This window comes from Chanos chanos, chromosome 1 (assembly GCF_902362185.1).
Source record: "Chanos chanos chromosome 1, fChaCha1.1, whole genome shotgun sequence".
NCBI lineage: Eukaryota > Metazoa > Chordata > Actinopteri > Gonorynchiformes > Chanidae > Chanos > Chanos chanos.
Window position 1 is genome coordinate 62691982 of NC_044495.1, and position 20000 is coordinate 62711981.

At 45.0% G+C, this 20000-nt stretch overlaps 2 protein-coding genes across 4 annotated transcripts in view; both read right to left on the bottom strand.

The window, feature by feature from the left end:
• mn1b (meningioma 1b) overlaps positions 1-8218 on the bottom strand; it is a 14041-nt gene extending 5823 nt beyond the window's left edge. The window contains exons 1-2 of one of the 3 annotated variants that reach the window (XM_030786795.1): positions 4732-8218; positions 190-209 (exon numbers count right to left, since the gene is read on the bottom strand). In XM_030786795.1, coding sequence (XP_030642655.1) covers positions 190-209; positions 4732-8218 — 3507 coding nt within the window. Of the gene's footprint in view, positions 1-189; positions 210-4727 lie in introns of all 3 variants that reach the window. The other 2 variants (XM_030786779.1, XM_030786787.1) reach the window with 2 other exon arrangements.
• A 9234-nt stretch (positions 8219-17452) lies between these two features.
• LOC115812639 (phosphatidylinositol transfer protein beta isoform) overlaps positions 17453-20000 on the bottom strand; it is a 29510-nt gene continuing 26962 nt past the window's right edge. The window contains exons 9-11 of the mRNA XM_030775127.1: positions 19964-20000; positions 19720-19842; positions 17453-17697 (exon numbers count right to left, since the gene is read on the bottom strand). The exon at positions 19964-20000 is cut by the window's right edge and continues 74 nt beyond it. Of these exons, the coding sequence (XP_030630987.1) occupies positions 17650-17697; positions 19720-19842; positions 19964-20000 (208 nt within the window). The 3' untranslated portion in view covers positions 17453-17649. The remainder of the gene's footprint in view (positions 17698-19719; positions 19843-19963) is intronic.

A 20000-nucleotide genomic window follows, 5' to 3' on the forward strand; every position in this document is an offset into this window, starting at 1 on the left:
ACACACATCAGCCTCAGAATAAACCCAGTACACACACACATCAGCTTCAGAACAAACCAGCACACACACACACATCAGCCTCAGAATAAACCCAGTACACACACACATCAGCCTCAGAACAAACCAGCACACACACACATCAGCCCCAGAAAAAACCCAGTACACACACACATCAGCCTCAGAATAAACCAGTGCACACACATCAGCCTCTGAACAAACCCAGTACACACACACACACATCAACCTCAGAACAAACCCAGTACACACACACACACACAACAGTCTCAGAATAAACCCAGTACACACACACACATCAGCCTCAGAATAAATCCAGTACACACACACACATCAGCCTCAGAATAAACCCAGTACACACACACATCAGCCTCTGAACAAACCCAGTACACACACACACATCAGCCTCAGAATAAACCCAGTACACACACACATCAACCTCAGAACAAACCAGTGCACACACACACATCAGCCTCAGAATAAACCCAGTACACACACACACATCAGCTTCAGAATAAACCCAGTACACACACACATCAGCCTCAGAACAAACCCAGTACACACACATCCGCCTCAGCACTGGAGCTGCATTCAGGAGCTGAGTCAGGCACTCACATGCACTGTGACCTCAGGAGCAAGATCAAAACCACAAAACCACACTGACTGGGCCGTTAAACTGATCAAACTACATTACCCATAAAACACTGAGCACCGTCTATAAAAACCCCAATTAGCAACATCACATAAGCCTGCCACATCATTAACCCTGCTCCACCAGCCCTGTGTGTGTATGTGTGCGTGTGCGTGTGCGTGTGCGTGTGTGTGTGTGTGCGTGTGTGTGTGTGTGTGTGTAAGTGTGCGTGTGCGTGTGTGTGTATGTGCGTGTGTATGTGTGTGTGTGTACGTGTGTGTGTGTGCGTGCGTGCGTGTGTGTGTGTGCGTGCGTGCGTGCGTGTGTGTGTGCGTGCGTGCGTGCGTGTCTGCGTGCGTGTGCATGCGTGCGTGTGTGTGTGTGTGTGTGTGTGTTCTGGGACAGTATTATGTAACATTAAATGACACTTGGTCTGAGAGGTTTTGTTAAATCCTCTAAATGTTTAGCACAATATTCTTATTCATTTATATTGTTAAATCTCAGTACTTCTCTGTATTACATGTACCTTTTCAAATAAATTACATCTAAACAGACCGAAGCTCTCAGTTAATTTTGTATTTCTCCACATATTTTCAAGGAAACCATGATTTAATTTTCCAAAATTAAATTACAATCACAATTATTAAAGACAGAACTAATGTCATAACATTTGAAAGAAATGTATTAAACCCTCAAGAGTTGTCACCAGGGAGAGGAAAAACAGCAGTGCTGGTTTCTCTGAGAGCAGGATTTGTGTCGGGTGGATTTTGGACTAGGTGAGGCATGGGGTGGGTATACCAGTTCACTTGTATCCTATTTGGCTTTTCTTCTAACGGACTGAATGAGACTAAACTGGGTCAATAGTTGCATTTCTGGCCGTAATCAAATCGTTTCAAACACCTCACTTTTTTCCAGCCCTACAGTACTGTCCAAAAATTTTCTGTCATTATTCATGAGTTTAATATGTTTTAAATAAATTACTATTGTGCTAATATGGGCTGTTACACTGGGGCACCGTTTAGTGGCTGTTGTCATTAACTCTTCAGCAGAACTGGCACCTTTTTTAAAAGTCCAATCTTAAACTTAAACTTAAACTTAAACTTAAACTTAATGAGCCAGTGGTGCTGAGTGAGTGATGCTAATTAACGAACATTTTAACTCTCCGCTTTGAGAATCTTTAACCGGTTATACCAATTTCATATCAGCTGAGACAATGAAATTCTTTCTGTGTCTCATAAACATAAATAAAATATAACTTTTAGAATGGGACAATCCGTTTCCTGGTCAAACCAGTAAAATACTATTTGGAGCTCGGTTTGAAAGTGCGTGTAACCATCCGATGCTATCTCAACCGCTACAAACCCGAGGCAGCTCGCTCCTCATCTCCCCTGTCTGCCGCACTCAAATGAAAACCTGTCAAAGACTGTGATTTGTGCTAACTAGCTATCGATCGCACCCGAGTGACTTGCGTTTAGAGCTCCTGAAGAGAGAGAGAGAGAGAGAGAGAGAGAGGCGAGGGAGAGAGAGGTGGGGGGAGTGAAAACGAGCAGGATAGAAAGAGAAAAAAAGGAGTGAGTGAATGACTGAGGGGAGAGGGGGTGAGTGAAAGGGGCGTGCTGGCAGTAGAGGAGAGAGAGAAATGAGAAACAAGCACATAGAAATATAATGTTTTTGCCTTTGCTTTGTAGCGGACGCACAGGCAGATGCGAGACCAATCCATTTGGTTACGTCTTGGACTCGTTCACTTGGCCGTAACGTAAAATAAGCGAGCGGGGCCGATGATGGTGCGGTTGACTGCGCTGAACGTTAAACAATGCGCCCTGACTGGAGGTTCCCTACCCCGGTCAACCCCCATGAACCAACCTCCTCACCGCTTCCTCAACACCCCCCCGCCTTCCCTCACTCCTGCAGTCAGCGCGAACAAAGGGACACAGAATGCACACCGGGCCACCTATTCACGTGCCTGAAAGTGTCTCCGTCCGTGGGTGATTAAATTATGCGTGTCCATCCCGCCGCCCTTTTTCAGTGAAGACAGTTACCGTTTCATAGACAGAACAACACGCGCACACACACACACACATACACACACACACACTAACACAAATGTGAAAGTATACCACTGAACTTAGTACATGAAACTAAAAAATGCGAAAAGAATAATAACAGCCTATTATTATTATTATTATCATTATTATTATTTTTGTTGTTGTTGTTGTTGTTGTTTTGTGGTTGTGTTTTTTTATTATTATTATTATTATTATTATTATTATTATTATTATTATCATTATTATTATTATACGGCCTCTTATGTTTGTTATCCAAATAATGCTCATGTATATTTAAATGTAGTTCGGTGACATAGGCCTAAGTAATGCATTATACCCGCTGCTCTGTGACCGTTTAAATTTTTCAGTTCTTAATTCAACGGCTACAGTAAAAGTTGGATTCGCGAGCGCCAAAAAATTACAAGCACAAATAAGACTGCGTCCCCTCTAATGTGGCTGAATACGGGTTTGGACGGGCTGTTCAAAAAGTAAAACAAAAAAACATTGCAGACGGAGCTGAATATGGATTAATAATGCTCATTTGCGATGTGTTTAACTAAAGATTCCTCAGTCTTTCACGGCAAATACGTCTACAAAGGCTCTTTCTGATGAGAAACATTTTATGGTGTAGACATGCAAGACAAAATAGTATATGACACAATCTGTAAATTCGTAATAATAATAATAATAATAATGATAATAATAATAATAATAATAATAATAATAATAATAATAATAATAGGCCTAATAATATCGACACGTTGTAATTATTAATATTATATATGAATATTATTCTTGTTGTTATAAATCCTAATGTTTTGTAATAGTTGACAATGTAGTTACATTAAAATATCGCTTTAACGGCAATAAAACTTTCTCGTGCTTTGTCTAGATTTAATCCTGGTTCTTCAGAAAGATTATCCACGGCTAAACTTAAACAAACAGATCGGGAAAATGGGAAATCCCGTCGCTGAAAAAAACGTGTCTTTGCAAAACAAAATTAATCTTCTAAGTGTCGCGGTTCTCTCGGAAAAACCCAGATAAAGAACCGCAGGGAATATTTACTTTACTCCGGCTGCTCCTTTGAAAGCCTTTGGTGAAGTTTCATGCGGTTTTACACCCATAAAATAGAGTAAATCTTTCGATTAATGCTTAACTAGTGTTAGGCTACTTGTTTCACCGTTAAGAACCATTCGTTCACAAATGACTTAATTTTAAAACCTAAATGATTTGCGGCCTTTAAGCAGTCCCAAGGTTTGAGTAGGCTACTTATTATGTGTACAATATGAGGACGGACTGCCAATTTGTTTCCTTTTATTAATCTGCAGCACATGCCATTTCATCTGTTTAAAACAACGTTCAGTGGAATACTATCTGACCCGAATATCATAATTCAGCAAAAATCCAAAACACTTGAAAACTACACTGGCAGTGGCTAAATGTTTATAACGCAGTCATAAACGATAGTATATGTAGGCCCTGCTTAATGACATAGCTGTATATGAACTGTTTAATAGCAATCATCTATAAATTATACTATACATTCACCGTCATCACGGCCTCGTGTAAACTACATCGCCGAGAAACATGAACTCTGCAAATGCCCTACAAATACATCCTGGAACTCTGTCTTTCCAAAAATACAAGGAAACAAATGGAAAGGGGGAGTTTACATTCGTGTGTGTGTGTGTGTGTGTGTGTGTGTCATATTGTGTGTGCTCTTCTCTATTTTCCATCAGTTTAAGAAGGAGCTGAGAGGTGCAAACGATTTTACACCAAATTCTACATGATTATGATCTCATCAGTGAAAGACTGTATGCCCAGGTTTGCCTCTGTGCATTTCTGTGAATGTGAGTGTGCGTCTCTCAGTGTCTCTCAGACTGTACACAGTGAAGAGTTAGTTAATCCTAACCTTCACATTTATATATCTATAGAGAGAGAAAAAAACCATTTCCAATGAAATTAGCATACTAGCGTATAAACCCTGAGGCCAACGGCCTGATGCAATCTCTTCCACAACTGAAAAGAAATTATATTTACCTTCTTTACTGATGCTCTGGCCCTTACTTTTCTCCCATGATGCCACAGTTTTGTCCTCCTCTGCCCCCTCCAGCAGAGTCTTGTCACTGGGCACATACCAGGTGGCATGCTGCTCTGCCATCAGTGTGTCCAGGTCTATTGTGCCCATGGAGGTTTTGCCAGTGTCCGGGCTACATCCTGCCAGATCCCCCTCTCCTCCACTCTGCCCGCTGCACTCGCTGCCTTTCTTACTGTTCTTCATGGCCACCGGCTGGTCCTCAGAGATGCTGAACTGCTGCCTCTGGAGCTGGATCTGGGCCTGCAGGATCTCCAGAGGGTGGACCTCGTCTTGGCCCTGTCCAGAAGAGCTGGAGGGTGTTCGGACCGGCTCCAGTCCAGGTGTTGCTGGGTGACCCACTCCTCCGTAGCCATCTGACAGTGTCGAGGTAGTGTGATTAGCGAGGCCCAAGCCCTGCCCTTTCTGCCCACTCAGCAGCCCGTTCTCGGCTCTGGTTGTCAGCGGGCTACGGCCCGCCTTGGCAGAAGAGGCTGGAGCATCCGAACTGGACGAGACTTCATCCTCGTTTCCAAAATGCGTCCCCATGTCGTCGGTGAATTCAACATGTGGCGAGCAGTCGTCTGACTTAGAGCCGCTCTGGATGCCGCTGTCCAGGGACGACATGAGGTCAGCCTGATCACCCAGTATCAGGTCTCCCCCTTTCCCCCAGGAGGGAGAGGTGAGTGGCTTTTCATGAGGCGTACCCCCACCTCTCTCAGCAGCGCTAGCCACCGCGGCCGACTGCTGCGTGGGACTCACAACAGGGTTGCTGTTGTCGGAGGTGAAAAACACAGCGGGACTCACATGTCCACTGTCTCTTTTTCTCCTCCCTCTCCCTCTCCCACACCCTGCTGCCGCTTTCCCCTCACTGCACGGGGTAGCGTCCATGTTGTAATTTGGGGAGAGGGTACTGGCTTCCCCCTGCACCGTTTGGTTTTGACCGGTGGTCTTCACATTGCTGTTCCCAGTACTGGGAATTGGCCCACTCTGTGAAACACCACCCGCTGGGAAATATTCTGGCCCGGCACCAGCAGTTCCACTGGTCGCGCCAGTGTTCATGTCCTGCTCTGTCTGACTCAGCTTACGTTTTCCCTCACCTGGTGTCTTCTTGTTAAATGTTACATTGAGGTTGGGGGCTCCGAGGCTGGCGATCATGTTCTGACAGGCTGTAGACAGGGCTGCCAGACAGCTCTGCCCAAAAACACTGTCCTTGCTGCTTGTTTTACTGAAACTACCCAAAGACAGAGCTCCCAGTTTACTGACGGAGGAACGCTGGCCTGATGGAAATTCTGACTGGGGGGCAAAGTTTCCTGGAGACGTACTAACCCCCTGGGGGTTATTATGGGGTGCTCCCTGGCGACCAGAGCCATAGGGGAAGGATGGCTGTGCACCTATGGGTGACCCTGAGAAGTCATTTGGACGCCTCTCAGATGGTGTGTTGGGCATCCCCACACCTGCACCAGGTGACTGCATCTGTGAGAGGTTCCCCATGTTACTGTTAAACTGTGGGTGGATACTGGGGGAGTGTAAGGGCTGTATGTGTCCGTCTCCGACCATCCGCATGGGCTCCTGCATTGCCATGCCATTCACTCCAGGCCTGAACATCATACCTGCACCATTCTGCTGCAGATCGTGCGGCCCGACATCCCCACCTTGGCCTGCCATGCATCGCCCCAGCATTTCCGCAGGCGGGTGGGGTCCTGGAAACCAGCCGCTCTCTTGGTTCATGCGGGGGTTCTGTCCATCAAAATTTATCATTCTCCCTCCATTCTCTCTATCAAAGCCAGGCTGGGGCATTCCCATGGGGCCCTGGGGCACATCTCCGTGGTGACCAAGCTGCTGCAGGTTGGGCTGCCTCATTCTCTGCTGCTGACTGCGGGAAGCCATCTGTTTAATCATCATCGCTGCATTCTGCCGCTGCTGCAGTGACTGTGGTTCGGGGCCAGCGTGCTGGAGCGATGGACCAGGAGGAAAGGCATCGGTCACTGGAGGCGTGAACTCCCCGGTTAGACCGGAGTAGGGTGAGGGGGAGAGGTGGTTTTCCATTCCAGGCGGGTTGTGCATGCCACTGCTCCAGGATCCGCACCCGTCAGCTCCTTGAGAATTTGGGAAATCAAACCTGGGCCTCTTAGCAACGTTTAGATATGGAGAGTCAAAATGCTGCAGCCTCTGACTGGGAGGTGGAGGTGGTTGCATATTGAACATGGGGTCCCCATAGGGATGCATCCCTCTGTTCTCCAGTCTGTGAATGGGATATTCAAACTGGTTATGCTGGCCAGGCATCATGATGCTGCCGTCCTGCATGCTGGAGTTTGAGGAGCCTGTCTCCGGCTGGGAGTGTCGGGGGAGGGACGGAGGACAGGAATTCTGTCGGCTGAGTAAACTGGCCGACTGCTGCTGCGTGTGGGGATGCCTGGCACCGACATTTTGCTCCAGGCCCAAAGACATCTTACGACCATTTCCAAAGCGTTCAAAAAACACACCGTGCTGGCTTGGCGGGTGCTGCTGCTGGCTTGGGGGCTGAGGGTGTCCTTTGGAGATTCCCTGCATGGCTGCAGCCCGAGACAGCCCTGGATTTCCAGGAAAATTGGCCCCCGCGGTCACCTGCCTCACCGGCTGCCCGAAATGGGGGAGCTGGGACTCTGACTCAGCAGGAGAAAACACAGAAACGTCAAAGTGTCCTGACGGTGTGTCACTGGAGTAACTGTAGTCTAAACCCTCAACACCACCCGCAGGGGGCAAACGCCTGGGCTCCATGCTGTGGCTCTCTGAGGAGGATGAGGAGGAGGAGGGGAGGCCGTGGAATGAGGAAGCCCGGTTGGGTGATTGGTCAAGAGGTAGGCAAGGTGCAGGGACGGGGTGGTTCCCACTGGGGGTGCCATGATGCTGGTAGTCAGGCATAGAGCCAGGCCTTTGCTGCTGTCCCTGCTGCTGGGGGTATCCCTCCCCTCCTTGGCCCTCAGACAGTGGGTCAAAGCTGTCAGAGAAGCCCTGCTGTGGAGTCATGCCACTGCCCCCATAGCCCACCATTCTACCCCCATGTAGGCAAGAGGACCCTGGTTCCGCACCTCCAAAATTGCCCCCAAAATGTGGATGCTGATGGGGGTGATTCTGGTGGCTGTGAGGGTGAGCGTGAGGTTGCTGGTTGTTAAAGAACCCGTGGACAGGTGCCTGCGGCTGCTGTTGTTGCAGGCCTCCGGCGTGCATGTCTGAGTGACCTCGGGAGTGGAATCCACTGTATTGCTCTCCGCCGTTTACGTTCATGTTCATTCCCAGCATCGCAGGTTCGTTTAAGGGTCCCAGACCTTGTTCCACCATCCCTGGTGTGCCTCCTGAGTGAAAACCCTGGCTCTTATAATGGGAGCTCATACTCAGTCTGGGCTGGTTGAAGTTTTTTTCGGTGACGTTCCTACTATTAATCTGAGGACCGAACTGCTCCAGCCCAAACATACTTCCCGCGATCAATCCCGCATGACAGCCAGTTTGACTGGCTTCGAGGCAGTGACTGCCGTCTCCCTCTCTCCGGTTATTTAGCACACTCACGGAGACAAAAAACGGTGGGGAAAAAATAAAAACGGGAAGATTTATGAGGCGATATGAAAATATCACCAGCAAGAGTAACAGACCTTCTGTAGTTTTATTTTTTATTTTTTTTTTTTTAATATGATCAAAAATCCATCGACTATTTACAGGCTAAGAAAGATAAAAATGAATATTAAACAGAACTCACCCACAATGTCCGCATTGTGCCGAGTGCAAACTACATAGTTTATTCGCTTTTTCTACAAAAATCGACTATGAAAATGCAAGAAAAAAATTGTTCGAAAATGCTACACTTTTGAGATGAGAAGGAAAAAAATTCGCTGAATCCACCGTATTTTTCGTTTATTAGCAGGGAAATGTTTATGTAAAAAATACTTTCATGAAATATCTTTTTTAAAGCGCCGCTAAAAGCGTTGTTTGGGAAACGGCACTCCGAAGTATTCCCTCTGCAAAACTTGACAAAACTCCGTAATAAACAGCGAAATGACAGCTATCATATCGATCGAGCCACAAAGATGTACACAAAGACGAAAAAAGAGAGAATAATAATTCCGTTTCTTGTCAAATGTCCCAACCAAGAACAATATCGACTTTCTGTTTAAAAAATGCCGTTAGGAAACACATCCCGGTGAGGGTTGGTGTAAAATGCCAGTTTAAACCTAAAACAAAGGTCCACGTCCGACAAAACTGCCATTCTTTAACATGTGTAATATAAGTGATCCTGATCTATTTTTGTTATTCAATAGCACTTAAAATTGTCCAGCCAAAATGAACAACACCTATAGGTTCCGTAGGTTAAGTTTCTGTAGCTTCAAGCCGAGAGCAAATCCAGTTTTGCGTCTTCCAAAGTGAGCTCCGTAAAACCACGCTTGTGTGCGATCGCGTCTCCGTGCCTCCGAGAGCCGCTTCGCAGAAAGCTCTACCCAAACTCCACCACCACGGAGCTGGCTGGCACCGTAGAGTCTTTGGTCCTTCTCATTTTCTGTGCAATCGCGCAGCCTGCGTGAAATCTCTGCTATAGACTACACACCGCGTGCGTGCGCGCACACACATACACACACACAGGGAAGAGTCTCTTTCCAATAACCCGTTTCTCCGGCGGGTTGTGCTCTGCGCTGTTCCAGCTGGAAACGATTCACAGATAGATCACATACTGATGTCTGGCGCTCAGCGCTGCGTGCGATGAGCGCGTTTCGGAGAAGCTGCAACAAGTTTTGCATTTCTGCAACCTATTCCATCCACGAGCACGGCCAATGGCAGACAGCGGAGCTGCGCCGCCGAGGGAGGGCTCATCTCTTAAGGTGGTGCGGCACTAAACCCTTCACAGCGGAAATGGACTCAAAATCCAATTCGGCTTAAGAGAGTAAAACTTTATTTTTGTCTGCGTTTACAAAGGAATTCTTAAACTACGTCAGGTGTGATGTTTGTAGCTCTGTTATACGTTTAATATTTTAATTTGAGTGCTTGTAAATTGCAGACTTTTTTTCTTTGAAAGCCTCATTTTAAAACGTAATTTTTAGTACTCTCCGTGACATTTAACGATCTAAAATCTTAATTTCATTAAATGACAAAATGTCTTACTTAAAATGAGAAGCTATTTTCAAAACATATTTTTCGCCAAAAGACAAAAATATTGACAGAATAACGTGGAAATCCGTCAGTATGAGACGGCCTAACAAAAACCCTTATTTAAGCAAACGCACGAGCTCATCTGATGTCCTCGGTCCGTGGCCACTGTTAATCCACCCTAAACAATACATCCAAATTTCCATTCCAAATAATAGGTCCATTAGCATAACTCTGTTTACCTTATAAATTAATCCAATTAAGAGCATTAGGCCTTGGGGGAAGCAGGAAACGCGGGCGGTCAGGGGCCGATGTGAAAAGGAAAACAGTAGGGAGATGTTTTTAAGTTCTCCTTTTTTTGTCACGTTTGTGAATGGACCTCGCTGCGTGGAGGATTTATCTGTAGACTCGTGTTCTCTGTATCCCGGTGGTACAGATTGGCTGATGGCCACTGGAGATAGCGCAACAAGCGCGCTTATCGGAATATAACTTGATAACTCGCGATACGAGCCGCATTGATGGTGGGATTTGAAATAGGATATGGTCTGTCCAGCATTCAAAAGTAAAACCAGGTCGAGCTACAGGGGAAAACTAAAATAGCTTTATATATAAACTATTTGCTGTTGTAATCGTTTGTATGTCTGTGTGTGTGGTTTCGAGAGGGACATCTGGAATAATCAAAATGTCAATATTATCAGAAAAAAATGTAGATATTTGGATCCCACCAAATACTTGCTTAAATGTAAATACTAAAATCAGCTGCAATTATAGACTGATGATGTGTGTTTTACATTCTACCATAAATCGACTGTATAAAAATAACGGCCATCTTGATGCCTTCATCCAGATTTAAAATCGGTCAGTATTTAACAAATGCGTTTGTCGCCGTGTTGACCACAAAATAACTACTTGTAATTTGTGAATCTCTCTCTCTGTGTGTGCGCGTGTGTGCCGCTCCACAACGCGCAAGGAAATTACAACAGCCTAACGATGTTTTAAAGTTGGATAATTTAATAGGCAAATAAAAATGATTCGGGACTCTGAAATACAGATCGATCTCTCTCTCTCTCATACACACACACACGCACACACACACGCACAAAGCACAGATATATTTAGGTGTGTGATTACATATTGATTAGGTTCCGACTGGTTGCCAAGCAAATTCCGCCTTTACTGATTTCGGAGAGGCTTCCCCTGGAAAATGAAAAAAATCACATACATGAAATTGAACATTGCCTAAAATCTGATTCACCTGATTGCGAACACTTATTCACATGTAGGTTGAGCAGAATACTTTGATGGTCGTTATGAATAATTATGAACGTAACGTTTGAACGCAATTAATAAACACAGGGTGTCTTCTTTTCGTTTGCTCAAGGATTTGATCAAGAATCGTCCCCCACGAAATGAAACCACTGATTATTCCTATCAAATCAAGCTACCTGGCAACATTTCCCCCAAGTGTAACCAAAAACCTGCGCTAGAACAGTTACTGTGACTACAAAGAGTTCGGATAGACTGTGAACAGCTAACTACGAGCCGGTTCGGCAGGCACTATTTCTGTGTGGGTTATAGCATCAAACCGAGCTCCCGAGAGACTCATCAAAAGAAGCAGTCGAATGTTTAAAGGCCGTAAAATTTCAATGGAAAAAGACACAGTGCCCCCTAGTGCTGAAGTCATGAAGCGATCGCGAGGGTGTGGGGCGTGTTGCTGACTGACAACCCGTTATATGATTGCTTTGACTTCTTCTCCAGAACGGACTGGATATGTATGTATATATATACATATAAAATATACATAATACACTGCTCACTCTGTTGCCAAATTCCTATGTGGTAGACAACGTTAAGACAGCAGTATCAGAAAAGACTCGTGCAAAGCATCGGCCCAGGTGCGCGCCGTTTCTGTTGTTATGGAAATGAAATAACGGCAGCGACTGCGATCTAAGATAAAAACGTTTCGTCTCCAACACTGCTATCAGTGAAGGACTAGAAGAAACTGAATCAAACACAATATAAATGTCATTTGCTGTTATTTATATTAACCTTATGTCTAAAAGCTTTATCATAGTAATCTATCCGGAAGTAAAAAAGTATTCATCCAGAGTCTGTATGCCTAGAAAAAAAATTCTGTATCATTTTTAATGAAATAGTATGAACATTATAGAAAGTACTACCATTCTACACTGCTGCCATGTACATCCATCACAAACCAGTTAGTCTTTACTGTAATATGACAGGTTTGTCTAGTTAACCATTTTACTGTAATATGACAGGTTTGTCTAGTTAACCATTTTACTGTAATATGACAGGTTTGTCTAGTTAACCATTTTGCATTTAAGAGGCTTCATGTCAGATCCATGACCATCCAAACAGTCTACTGGTTGTGTTAAGTGTTCTGTCTGTGTTCAGTCTCCTGTCAGTGTTCAGTGTCCTGTCTGTGTTCAGTCTCCTGTCAGTGTTCAGTCTCCTGTCTGTGTTCAGTGCCCTGTCTGTGTTCACTGTCTTAAAGAACAGGTATTCAGTCCGTCCTCACACACACACACGCACCACTCAGACTACACAGAAAACATACACGTTGCACAGACTACACACTCTACACAAAGACAGTGCTCTGCTTTGTGGAGCACGGGAAACACTCTTATGTAGTTGACAGCAGCAGGACAAAGGCCAATAACAATAACCTATTCCTTTCTCCGTTCCTTCTGTGGAAAATACAGCTGAAGAAATAAGTCAGAGAAAAGGGGGACAGATGGGTGTTGTAAGCTGCACTTAGTGTTTAACTCCTCTCACAGGCGGAGCGGGAGTCGTCTTCTGTGGGCTGGTGGTCTTGCTGTGGCATGTTTAGTGTTTGACACATTTTCAGTGCATTTGCCCAGAGGCCATCACTAAAGCTCATACACACTAATCACTCTAATCACATCCTTCCTCTATCCACACACACACACACACACACACAAACACACACACACGTGACCTACGCAAATTCACCCAGACACGTGGAACTGCTCTGAGGTTCTGTTTTGGTCCTGACCGGTTCCAGTTGTGATCAGAGGACAAGGGAAAGTAGGCTTAACACATATCCACATTAAAGAGCTGTTTACCCGCCCTTCTGTTACTGTTGCCTTTAAACGGCGATTTGTCTGACTAACACGGGCACTGTCCCAGGACAGAATTCTCTACAGCTTTGATGCAGAACATCCTAACGCCCAAAGATCAGCCCCCACGGGCAAACTCCCACAATTCCTTCCTTCCTGTTCAGAGAGCCACTTCCTCTGTGGACAGGAACTGAACAGTGCACATGCGGCTCTCTCAGGCTTTTTCAGAGCTGTCAGTCAAACACCAGTGTTTCAGAACCACGGGTCACAGGGGTGACCCAGCATCTGTCATCCACAGGAAAGAGATGCCGCACTGGAGAGGAGGAAAGAGAGAGAAAATGAGAGGGGGGGGGGGGGTGCGGGGGAGGGGGGCACATATTCTTTGGCGATGAGGAGATGAAATATAATTTATAATTTTAGCAAATATCTCTGTTTGGGTGAGGATTGGAGCATTGACTTAAAAGCCTCATTCCCCCTGTCCTGAGTGGGGTAAAGCAGTCTTAAAACAGGCTGTGCTGACTATTTGAAAATGGTTCAGTCAGATAGTGAGAGTTGAGTAGAGAGGTCCTGATGAGAGTTGCACTGTGTGAAACCAGCCTGTAAAGCCCTTTCAGCCCAGACAGTTCACTGCTCTGTTTGTGTGAGCCTTCAGAGCCCCGCCCCATGTTTTTGGGCGTTTTGCGTGTTTGTCAGATTTGGGTCCCTGTTCCCTTCACTCAGACCATCCAGGAAGGAACACGGGGCTTTTCTGGGACCCACCAATGCCCTGGCCGGAGGAACAGGAAGCGTGTTTCACACAGAGTAGCAGAGTGGGAGACCAAAAATAACCTGTGTTTCACTCAGGCTCCAGGGGCCCTGAAGATAATCAGCCCCACAGGGTCAAAGGTCAAAGAATCTGACTCTTACCAGGCCAGGAGCTGCAACTCACCCCTCACTTCACTCTTTCATTTCAAACTCATCTCTCACTCCCTCACCAACTCTTTCATTTCAAACTCATCCCTCACCCCTCACCTCACTCTTTCATTTCAAACTCATCTCTCACTCCCTCACCTCACTCTTTCATTTCAAAGCCATCCCTATTCATCATGTATTCTCTCTCTTCTTCCCTACACTGTCTCTACACACACACTGTCTCTATACACACACTGTCTCTATACACACACACTGTCTCTACACACACACACTGTCTCTATACACACACACTGTCTCTCTACACACACACTGTCTCTACACACACACTGTCTCTACACACACTGTCTCTATACACACACTGTCTCTACACACACACTGTCTCTATACACACTGTCTCCACACACATTGTGAAGTGTCAGATGTGTAACCTGTAGAAAGAGAGCATTTGGCGTGCTGTGTCCTCACAGGGCAGATGGGTGTCCAGGGTGATGTGTCCTCAGTGTTCTCTCTGATTCTTCACACAGAAACCCCCAAAGCCCTGTGAGAAAAAAACAAACACAGAGACTCTCGAATCCCTGTGAGAAATAGATCTAAATACAGATGGACCTTTAGTGTGGCTATGATGTGCAGTTCCCTGCAAATGATGTTGAATCCCTTGAATAAAGTCAAAGAGACATCACAATATAAGCACAGGACATGACGTAAACTCAAAACCTCCATGAACTCCAGCTGACTGGGCGGGCAGGGTTCAGAGGTCACAGTCCTAAAAGTGTGTAGAGTCAGTTCTCTCTGCAGAAGAACGAGGAACTCCACCCAGTTCCTCCATTTTGGGAAGAGTATTTTGGAAACCCTTTGACGCCTGCTCTGAGACAGATAGGTCTCTGTCACCATGTGACCAATATTCTCCAGCCAATCAGAGACGAGGCAAACAGGATATCTGTTCTAGCAGACAGGACTTAGCTTCCTGCCCCGTTTGTGCTGATTCCGCTGGCATTTCTGCCTTCCTGACCTCACCGAACAGAGGTCACACACACTCACATGCAGGCACACGCACACGCACACACACACACACGAAATCCCATTCAGTGAAAACTTCCTGCGTCTAAAAGAAGACCGTCTGGGAAACAGACAGTAAAGTGCTGCATTGAAAGGAGTCCTCATCATATTTAAATTTTTAAAAATTTAAACAACGAACCATGATCACCAACACCTGAGAGCTCTTTTATCACAGCCCGCTGGAGGACCAGGGGTAATGAAGAGCTCAACATTCAGGTCCAGTTTCTAACAGGCAGAACCGCTCGTCAGATATGAATCAGCCTCCATCAGTCACTTCATGGATTATCTGCCCAGTGAGTGAGCGTGTTGTGTTCTCAAAAAGAGACGTACACTCAGAAACAGACACTCAAACTCCTGAGCTGTTTGTATTGAAATTTATTGGACACATCTTTAAATCTGGAACATTTTTTGCAGCAAAGGCTGCGAAAACATACACAAGACAAAAGGAAAATTATACAATCATAACTTTATTCCACAGTCTCATTATTGCTGACACACGCACATATATATTTAAGCGTATAGTCATTGGAGAGAATTTAGACCAAGGCTGATTAGAATACATGAAGAAAATTAAACGATGGTTCCACTGTAGGCAGCAGCGTATAGATCATAAAAATGTGTTTCTTCAGCCAACACAACCAAAAACACTTAACACTCGTACTCAAATTCCTACAAATGTGTGTCCACATCACACGGAGTGAGAGTGTGTGTGAGTGCCTGCACCTAACACTCGTACTCAAATTCCTACAAATGTGTGTCCACATCACACAGAGTGAGAGTGTGTGTGAGTGCCTGCAGGTGTGTGTCTTGGTGGAGTTGACTGTTTGCTTGCAGTCTGTGTTTGATGGAGCAATGTTAAGTGTGTCTTTGTTGTGAGTGTTGGTCAGAGTGTGTTTTAGACTGGTGTTGAGTGTGATGCGGCGGTATATGTGTTTTGGGGCGGGGGTATACGTGGTTTGGGGCGGGGGTATACGTGGTTTGGGGCGGTGTTGTGTGTGCATCTATCTTTGTGTCCCGAACACCACAAAACCGCCACAGAACACAGTGTGTCTGATCTCTGACAGGTTTAGTTCACTCCGGCCAGATCAACTCTACAGCTGTGAGCTTAACGGGCGTCTGGTCCATCCAGTCATTCAGAATGAAGTGGGGCAGACCTCACTGTAACAGCTGCTACTCATGGACAAACATGACCTTTAATTTCTCACTAAAAAGTGAAAATGTGGATCAGCAGTACAAACCTGCGAAAGAGACAGTGCCCAGTTACTCCAGGGCTGCTGAGCAACGTCTGCGCAACTACTGAGCTGATTCAGAGTCAGCAAATAACATGCATGGTTTAAACGACCACTCAACGCCACACTCAACACCACACTGTCAGACTGGGCGGGAAGGTTTCAAGACTAGGCAGGTAACACATGAGATCAACAAGAGCAGCACACACACACACACACACACACACACACACACACACACACACACACACACACACGGCATCCAAAGTGACTGAAATCTCAGCAGTAATTCTTATGATGGATTAAGGCAATAGGTGAATTAAGGCAAGATGCTAATGGTGAAATCTAGTCCTCCGAGTCTAACAAACCCCGACTCCAACTCTAACCCTTAACCTTTACCCTGCATGCGTTGAGTAAGTGCATGCGTTGAGTAAGTGCATGTGTTGAGTAAGTGCTTTAGGACTTCAGTAATGTGTGATAAACAGGGAGTGGATGTAAACACACAGAAAAACAGAGTGATGGCCCAGAACTCACAGACCACAGCAGAAACTGTGTTAAGGCATTTACACAATGTGCCCTCCATACTGCGTTAAGGCGTTCATACAACGTGCCATCCAAACCGTGTTAAGGCATTTATACAGCGTGCAATCCAAAGACAGCAAATTTGCGAGTGTGTATGTGCAGGTGCGAGTGAAAAGCGTGTGTGTGTGTGTGTGTGTGTGTGTGTGTGAGAGAGAACAAATGGAACAGTGTGAGCAGCCTAAGGCCTGTGTGGATTTGCCTTAAAGAGTCGACATGACTCATCACAAGAGCTGATCACACCCGCCAGAGAGACCAGTACATCTACACATACACTGTTTGTGTGTGTGTGTGTGTGCATTTCAGTGTTAATAACATTCTGGTATGTTCTCTGATGGGTGCAGTGGGATTATGTGCAGGGGGAAGGCATGTTCAGCCTTGTGCTGAGTCTCTCACACACACACACACACACACACACACACAGTTCAGTCTGAGAGAGAGAGAGGGAGAGAGAGAGAGAGAGAGAGAGAGAGAGAGAGAGAGAGAGATCGCCTCTAGTCAAATGAACAAAGCCAGAGGGAGAAACCAGACAGTTAGAGCCAGAACAATGGAGCTCTGGCCAACGTGAGAAAAGATGTGATGTGCGGCAGGAGAGATGGAGACGTCTGCTTGGCCCGACACGTCCTTCCTGAGAGTGTGTGACTGCATTGGTAACGCTGACCCTTCTGATTAAAGGGGAAAAATAATCTTAAGTAAATTTAAAAGCATTCCTTTGGCTGACATAGCAACCGTGATTGTGTGAATTTTGGGGAAGGGGGTAGAGTCAGTTGTAACAAAGTCCTCTTTCTCTCAACTGGGAGAGGAATGGGTAAACTGGGAGAGGAATGGTCAAACTGGTATACAGTGGAAGAAGATAGCGATGATAATGATGACGGAGACTGTAGGATTGCTGGTCTCAGTCGTCTGCTGCACTGGTTCCGCGAACTTCCCCCTTTTTACGGAGCTGCAGGGCCCAGGGAGACAGGAGAGACACTTTGTTAGAAAAAGAGACAAACTCTTGAATAAGTCTGAAAATCTGACAAACATGCACACACACACACACACACACACTCACACACAAACGCACACGCACACAAAATTATCACACACACGCACACACAAATGCACACGCACACACACACATATGCACACGCACGCACACACATGCACACACACGTGAGTGTGTGTGTGTGCATGTATGTATATGTATATATGTATGTGTGTGTGTGTGTGTGCGCATGTATGTATATGTATATATGTATGTGTGTGTGTGTGTGCATGCATGTGTGTGCGTGCGTGCATGTGTTTTGTTATTATCTCTGTTAGTGCATATAAGAAATATGCCTTTCAAGCCAACACTCAGTTTAACATATAGGCCTGGGCTTTGTTATTATCTCTGTTTGTGCACTTGAAATGCATATTTCTTATATGCACTGTCAATCTGATGGCCTTGATGGTTTTATTGGAAATCTGTAGTTCACAGGAGAGAGTCTGTGCTCAAAGTAGAGCCCGACCGATACTGATTTCTATGACCGATACTGGTTTCTATGACAGATACTGGTTTCAATATTTGATGATTTAAAAATCCGCAAATGATACATCGGTCGATATTCTTTTTTCTTTTTTCAGAAGCACATAACATAAACAAAGATTTTCCCTAACATTTGTTATGTGTAGTTATGTAAGAGCTCTCACCAAGATAACATGAGAAAAAATAAAGTAGTACAAAGTGTTGTACAAAGGTACAACAAAACGTATTAAAGTTTTGATAAATAATGCAGTAAACTGATACAGCGAGCTAGAGTAAACACTGCTGTTGAATATGCGTCTAATACCACATGACTGTAGTTGTGTCATATTGAGGACTTTAGAATTTCACACGTTTGAAAGAGAAGCTAGATAACTTTGACTACCAGGCCACGTTCGATACTTCAGTGCACGGTTATTTACGTGGCCCCTCTGGTTTAATGCAGCAACTGTAACTACAGACACGCACGTCGTAGATACAAGTTAAACGCTACAGTTTTATCGCTCGTTAGCGTTAGCGGCCTTCCACTGATAAACATGCCATTAGCTTGCTTTGTCTGTAACCTAATTTAGCAGTGGACAGCGTTTTATAAACCGCTGTAAGCGATGTCGCCAGAGAAAGGTTTTAGAAGAGACGAGGGAGAAATGACAGGACCGTTGTTTGTTTACTCGCTAGCGCTGCCACGCTGTTTCATAAATAAACACTGTTTCATAAACAAACACTGTTTCATAAATAAACACTGTTTCATAAATAAACACTGTTTCATAAATAAACCTACAATCAAGTTTGTCAACAGCATAGTCTGCACCACTCAACTTCTGTATCGCTGTAAGTCGCTTTAGTTAAAAGTGTCTGCGAAATGCCAAATTGTAACTGTAATTGTTAAACACAATGTTGATGTTTGACTGACTGTACCGGATTTCGCGTTACTGCAGCAAAACCTGGCATGGCTGACATGAATGTCATAACATGGCTGAAGGATCCATCTTCTGTCTCTTTTTAATCGTCATTTATTGGCCGTTATAAACGCCAGTACTGATTTATCTGCAATTAGCTCATATCGGCCGATAACAAGGCATGCCGATTTATCAGTTGGGCTCTCGTTCAAAGTAAAAAATATGCTATTAAACAATAGTATTTGACTTTAAATATACTTCCTCTGCATTGATTCTACATTAATTACATGATTTTAAATAAACCAAACTTCAGTCTTAAGCAGAAAAAAACGATTAATCGTGATTGATCACAGCAAATTGTGTGATTAATTAGTTATTCTTTTTGAATCGATCAACAGCCCTAGTATGTATGTATCTGTGTGTGTGTGTGTGTGTGTGTGTGTGTGTGAGTGAGAGAGAGAGAGAGAGTGAGAGAGTGAGAGAGTGAGAGAGAGAGAGAGAGAGAGAGAGAGAGAGAGAGAGAGAGAGAGAGAGAGAGAGAGAGAGAGTGAGAGAGAGATACCTCCTCCAGTTCCCTCTGGGTCTCTTCCTCCATTCTTCTAATGTCATCCATACTAAGCTCCACCCACTTATCAATCCAACAGAACAGCTGACGGTGGAAATTAGTGAATATCCTCTTTTCTTGCTGCAGAACAGATACAAAGACAAAATATTGAGGACACAGAAAGAAAGGCAACATCACACGCACACACACACACACACACACTCACTCACACAGACACACAAATGTATCTGTGAGGACTGACCTTGTGAATGAAACTCTCCACCTTATTCTGTAGACCC